General features: G+C 34.7%; 1 protein-coding gene across 1 annotated transcript in view; it reads left to right on the top strand.

The window, feature by feature from the left end:
- Positions 1-6,000, top strand: part of RNMT (RNA guanine-7 methyltransferase) — a 30,652-nt gene that overhangs the window by 962 nt on the left and 23,690 nt on the right. Inside the window, exons 2-3 of the mRNA XM_059409124.1 lie at positions 1,658-2,119; positions 3,481-3,616. Of these exons, the coding sequence (XP_059265107.1) occupies positions 1,700-2,119; positions 3,481-3,616 (556 nt within the window). The 5' untranslated portion in view covers positions 1,658-1,699. The remainder of the gene's footprint in view (positions 1-1,657; positions 2,120-3,480; positions 3,617-6,000) is intronic.

Genomic DNA, 6,000 nt, shown 5'->3' with positions numbered 1-6,000 from the left:
GTGTGTGTGTGTGTGTGTGTGTGTGTGTGTGTGTGTGTGTGTGTGTGTGTAATCTTCCTAGTTTGGCACGTCTTGGTATTTTGTTACCTACACCTTGGGTAGTGAAAACTAATATCCCTTGAAACCCTTCCTGGTTTATAAAGACTTGTTTTTACCCATTCTCTTAAGCAACTTCATTTCTTGTTCTATTCCTTCACTCAAAAGACTTTTCGCCCACCTTTTTTTAACTTTCCGGTTTTGAATTTGTTGAATCTTACCAGTTTTTGGACTTTTAATCTCCCTTCTCCATTTGGTTGGAATAATACAGCCTAATGTTTTATTTCATTTTATTTTTTTAAAAAGATTTATTTATTTACTTGACAGAGAGATCTCAGGTAGGTGGAGAGGCAGGCAGAGAGAGAGAGAGGGAGTAAGCAGGCTCCCGGTTGTGCACAGAGCCCGATGCTGGGCTAGATTCCAGGATCCTGGGACCCTGACTTGAGCCCCCCAGGCGCCCCACAGCCTAACATTTTTAAAATGGTATATAGATTGTAAGATTCTTGAAGACTAACCACATAGTGCCTTATTGAGATCCTCTGTAGTTGAAGTATAGTAGAATTGTCAAATGACCGAATAAGTTCCTGTTCCATAGTTTACTTATTTCTGTCTCCCTTCCATTTTACTCATAAGCCTATGAACATTTGAAGGAGACTTAATAGTCATTAAGTTGCAGACTGGGTTTTGAAACTTCTTGTCCAAAGCTATTTCTGCTGTCTTCACTTTCTAATTCTGGCACCCATTATGAAATAAGGATTTCAGAAGTTAACTGCAGGTTCCCAGACTTTTCCTGTTCTTGGTGCCTTAGTCTCTGAATTTTTATTTTTTTAGTATCACTAGGTCAAAAGAAATACCCACCAGTTCTGCTTATTAAGTAGTTTAATCCAAAGAATTTAGTATTTATGTCTTAATAACTACTTAAGAAATAATACACACGTTGAAAGGAAAAAATGTTGGTGTTTAATTTTTTGTTAACCATCAGTGCTTACTAACGGGATGTGTACACCTATTGGGTACTGCACAGTTTCTCAAGCTTTGAAATAAGATTTGACCTTGCCAACTTCATTTCCCGTTTCACATTGATTTCCTGTGGTGCCACCAAAATCTCAGCTTCACAAGTTCTGATAGCATTGAAAGGAATGTAGTGTGGTCTATTCAGTTGACACTGTGCTCTATTTGAAGCTGTATTTGTGGTATCTTCCATATGTCAGATACCAGGGTTTCCCTTAAAATTTTAAAGTGTCCTGCTGTGCCTGTACAAGTTTGTTATAGTGTCCAACTCACAATTTGGGAACCAAGGCTATAAATTGAGGATCAGAATAGAAATGGAACTAGTGCTTGTGTAATGCCCTCCCCCCAACTTATCAGTCAGTTTCAATGCCAGTAATGACTTTTATGGGTAAGATTGTGTGTATGTTTAGGCATTATAATTAGTACTTCCATATATTCAGAGATTCATCTGTAACATATATCAGTTAATGTTTTCAGTATTCTCACTGTAATGAGATTTTTTAAAAAACCCTAGTTGGTTACTGAAATGAAATGGCTGGCTTCTGGTTAAAATTGATTTAAAGTTTCAGTACTCGTGTTTACCAGTAATACCACATTTTTGCCATTCCAGTGTTAGTTCATGAAGTTTTACTGTCTGTTTAAGTAAGCAAAAATGGAAAATTCTGCGAAAGCAGAGGAGTGTGGAAAGATCTCTCTTGAAGAGGCAAAAGCATCAGTCGATTTGGAAACAGAATCTTCATTCAGTATTAATGAAAACACAACCACTCCTGAGACTGGCCTTTCTGAAAAGGCTTCTATCTGTGGACAAGTAGACTCACCAAAAAAGAGAAAAATGGAATTTGAAGATGATCTTATAAAGGAAAGTTCTAGTTGTGGGGAAGATACTCCAACCAAGAAAAGGAAACTTGATGCTGAAATTGTCCCAGAGGAAAAAGGTTCTGGTGATGATGAAGGCATTTCAAGGAAAAGAAGAATGGAAACAGATGATTTTCCAAAAGATGAACCTTCTACTGGAGATAGCACACAGAAAAAGAGAAAAATAGAACTTGAGGATGTTCCTGAAAAGCAAAAAGTATGTTGAATGTATTTTTTTATTCATAATGGGATGTGTCATTGAAAAGTGGAACTGTTGTGAATATTTTTTATTTAATCTTAAACCTTAAGAATGTTCTATTACTAATAGATAATGTCTTAAGATAGAGTAGGCTTTTAACTCCTGTAATTCAGTTGCTTTTATTTAGGTGAAACTTAATGCTAATTGAGATAATTTTTGTTATTTAAGAACTTATTTCACTAGAAACCTGAAAGCTAGTTTTTATAATTTGCTTTTTCTCAGTGTTTTAAAAAAGACAAGTGTTAAGTTCCAAATGATACACTTTTTTTACTTTTTTATTATGTGTTCATCACTTTCCTGTATCAGAAATAGAGATTGTGATTTAAAAGATAAATTTCAACATTACACCCCCTTTAATGTGATTCCTTTAACTATATTGTTTTCAGCTTCTCACTGGGGTAGTTACCTAAGCCTGATATTTTGGATGGGTAGTGTAGAACAAGGGACAGCAAGTTATTTTCATCTGGGAATATTATATTACACAGGAATCTGAGGCAGAAGATGAGTTTGGATGGAAGGAGTACTTTAGTGAATGAGTAAAAGTTCTGGCATCAGTCCTGGAGAGTAAAGTGTTAGGCCAGGCTTTTGCCATTGGTACGGTGTGAATCCTTGTAACAGAGAAGAGCTTGTATTATACACAGTTTTCAAACTTTACCAGCAGCAAGACCCTTTATTCCAAGTAAAAATATTAACCCTGATACATCAGACAGGTAAAAGATGAAGCACTTTGGTTGAACAGAGAAGTGTGGGAATTTGAAGCCCTTTATAAACTGTGGCATTTTTACAGAATGCTTGATGTCTTAGGTAGGTAGCCCAAATGGAAACTGTTGGAATACATTAAAAGAAAAAAAAAACAAACAAACAAAATATTGACCCTGAACATAGCTTAATGAGTTCTAATTCCTTTGTGTGTGTTATCTCATTTAATGCTTACATCAATTTTACATAATAATATAAAAAATATAACTTGTTCCTATTTTATTCTCTTGTAGGAACCCAATCCACTGACTGACATTTATTGAATTGAATAAATCAGAACTCTGGAAGAGTACTGGTTTTATTTAGACATTGAGACCAAAATGATACAGATGAAAGATCAAGATGAAAATCTTAAACCAAGAGATGTTTTTAAAAATAGGGAACAGGAGAGAACAAATCTTATGTGTGATTATAATTAGTGGGATTTTTGTCATCCATCCCATTGCTTATTCAAGTTTACCAATTTCATTTGTATTTTATCCTTATATAGGTCAGATGCTCTTTTAGCTTATTTTTGCCATGTTCTGATTCTTAATTTTGTTTCATTCTTTTATTTTTAGAAGTTAGAAGAGGGACACAGTTCGGCTGTGGCTGCCCACTATAATGAACTACAGGAAGTTGGTTTGGAGAAGCGTAGCCAAAGTCGTATTTTTTACCTAAGAAACTTTAATAATTGGATGAAAAGCGTCCTCATTGGTATGATTGATTGATTTTTGATTTATAGCTTGGAGTTTTTTATTTCTGCTTATGTTTCATTTTTTTTCCCAAATGATTACTCATATGCTAAATTGTTAAGTCTTTCCTTCCTGTTTATTAATTACCAAGTCTTGACTTCATAAAACTGGAGCAACAATTAAAACTAGACCTTCAAGATAATTCTTTTCATATTTACTTTTGGACTACATAAGATATATGAGTTTAATTGATATTAAGTTCATAAGTTAATTGGGCTTTCAAAAGGCAGTATGCTCCTTTTATACGTAAGATTATCTAGTGCTATTAAGTAATTATTCTATTTTACTCTTAATAGTTTTAGAACAGTGATATAATGTTGGATTAAGTATTCAGCTTCTAGTAAGTCAAGATAATGGGCAGGGTCATGATTTTTCATCTCTAGACCTTTAATGAGTCAAAAGGTCATGTGGAAATTTTTCATTGTACTTGTTTTTCTTGTGAAGTGTCTAGGGAAAAATAAAGTTTACTTTGAGACTTGATGAAGACGTTCAACTTTTTGGAGCCTGCATTTTATTTATGGAAACTCATCTTTAGAATTAAAATGGAAATCTTTGGTAAAAATCTGATTCAGAATATATTTATTGCTTTGTATATCTAGTCAGATTCCTTATGTGAGTTTAGAGATTTTTTTTTTTTAGATTTTATTTATTTGTCAGAGAGAGAGAAAGAGCACAAGCTGGGCGAGTGGCAGTCAGAGAGAGAAGCAGGCTCCCCACTGAGCATGGAGCCCAATGTAGGGCCTTGAGCTGAAGGCAAGTGCTTAACAATTGAGTCACCCAGGCGTCCCAAGTTTAGAAGATTTTTAAAAGCCAGTGGGTTTTGAAGTTTTTTAAGTAAGGTTTTTGGGTTGTTTGGTTTTTTTTTAAAAAGCCAGCCTCAGATAAAGTGAAAATGCTTTCATGGTTACACTGGAAAGAATAAGGTGCTAATTATGGGCACTTCCTACTAGTTTTGATGATAATTTACTAATTCTTATTTTACTTATTTATTTAAAGATTTTAAAAATAATCTTTACACCCAACATAAGGCTTGAAATTAAAACCCCAAAATGAAGAGTCACATGATCTACAGACTAAGCCAGCCAGGCGCCCCAATAATTTACCTTTTTTTTTTTTTTAGACTTACTTATTTTATTTTAGAGCGAGAGTGAGAAAAAGAGCACAAACAGGAGGAGTAGAGGAAGAGGGGGAGAGAGAGAATCTCAAGCAGACTCCCCGCTGAGTTCAGAGCCTGACACCAGGGCTCGATCCCACAACCCTGAGACCATGGCTTGAGCCCAAATCAAGTTAGATGCTTAATTGACTGAAACATCCAGGCTCCCCAATAATTAAAGATACATTATTCATTCTGAATAGTATTAGGAATGGGAACTAGGGTCATTATTTTGAACACATACTAATATTTTCTGTCTCACTTTGTTTTTAATATTCATGTTTTATTACAGAAATATGATTTATTTGTCTCTACTAGTTTTCAGCTAGGGTAATTGAATGTTGGCTCGTCAACCCCTCCCCTTTTATTTTTAAGGTTAGTATTGTGGCATTTTTAATCTATACTTCTAAGGTAATCTATGGACTCTAGTCCTAATTTCTTTTCATTTTTTCTTTTCCTCTTTTCCTCATCATCCTCAGTAATATAGATAGCTTCTAGGGTATTTTTTTCTGATGTGTCATTTATTTATATGTTTATTCATTGAATAAATATTTTAAGTTCAGCCATATTTTTCACATCATTAGTTGTATTATTTTTATAATCAGGGAAACAGGTCATTTTTTAAAAGTCTTAAGTCAAACTTAGCAAAAATTTTTCTCTCCATGTATTTATACTATTCTTTCCTCCTTCAGCTGTTCAAGCAACTCCCTTCATGGGTGCATTGCTATCTGCACCTGTCTTTCTGGTCCTGGTGTAATCAGTGTGGTCTATGCTACTTCTTTCTCTGGCTTTTAACCTTTCTCTTCTCAATGCCCATTCTTGGTCATTCATTTTTTTCTTTCTTGTTTGTACAGCTTAGTAACTCTTGAATGTGATAAAGGTATCTCTGAGTAATGTTTCATAATGATTTTCTCTCTTACTAGTCTTACTGTATGGAAATAAAGAGATGTTACAGTCGTTTTTTACTTATTCCGTATTTGTTAATGCTATTTTTTAAAAAAGATTTATTTATTTTAGAGAGTGCATGTGTGTGTGCTCGTATGGATTGGGGGAAGGGCAGAGGGAGGGAGAGAGAGAGAGAATCCTCAACCAGATCCCCTACTGAGCTTGGAGACTGATATGCGGCTCAATTCCAAGACCCTAGATTATGACCTGAGCCAAAATCAAGAGTTGACCAGTTAACCAACTGAGCT

Source organism: Mustela nigripes, chromosome 8, assembly GCF_022355385.1.
Source record: "Mustela nigripes isolate SB6536 chromosome 8, MUSNIG.SB6536, whole genome shotgun sequence".
Taxonomy (NCBI): Eukaryota; Metazoa; Chordata; class Mammalia; order Carnivora; family Mustelidae; genus Mustela; species Mustela nigripes.
The sequence above is the reverse complement of the archived record's forward strand: the minus strand, read 5'-3'. Positions and strand labels throughout refer to the sequence as shown.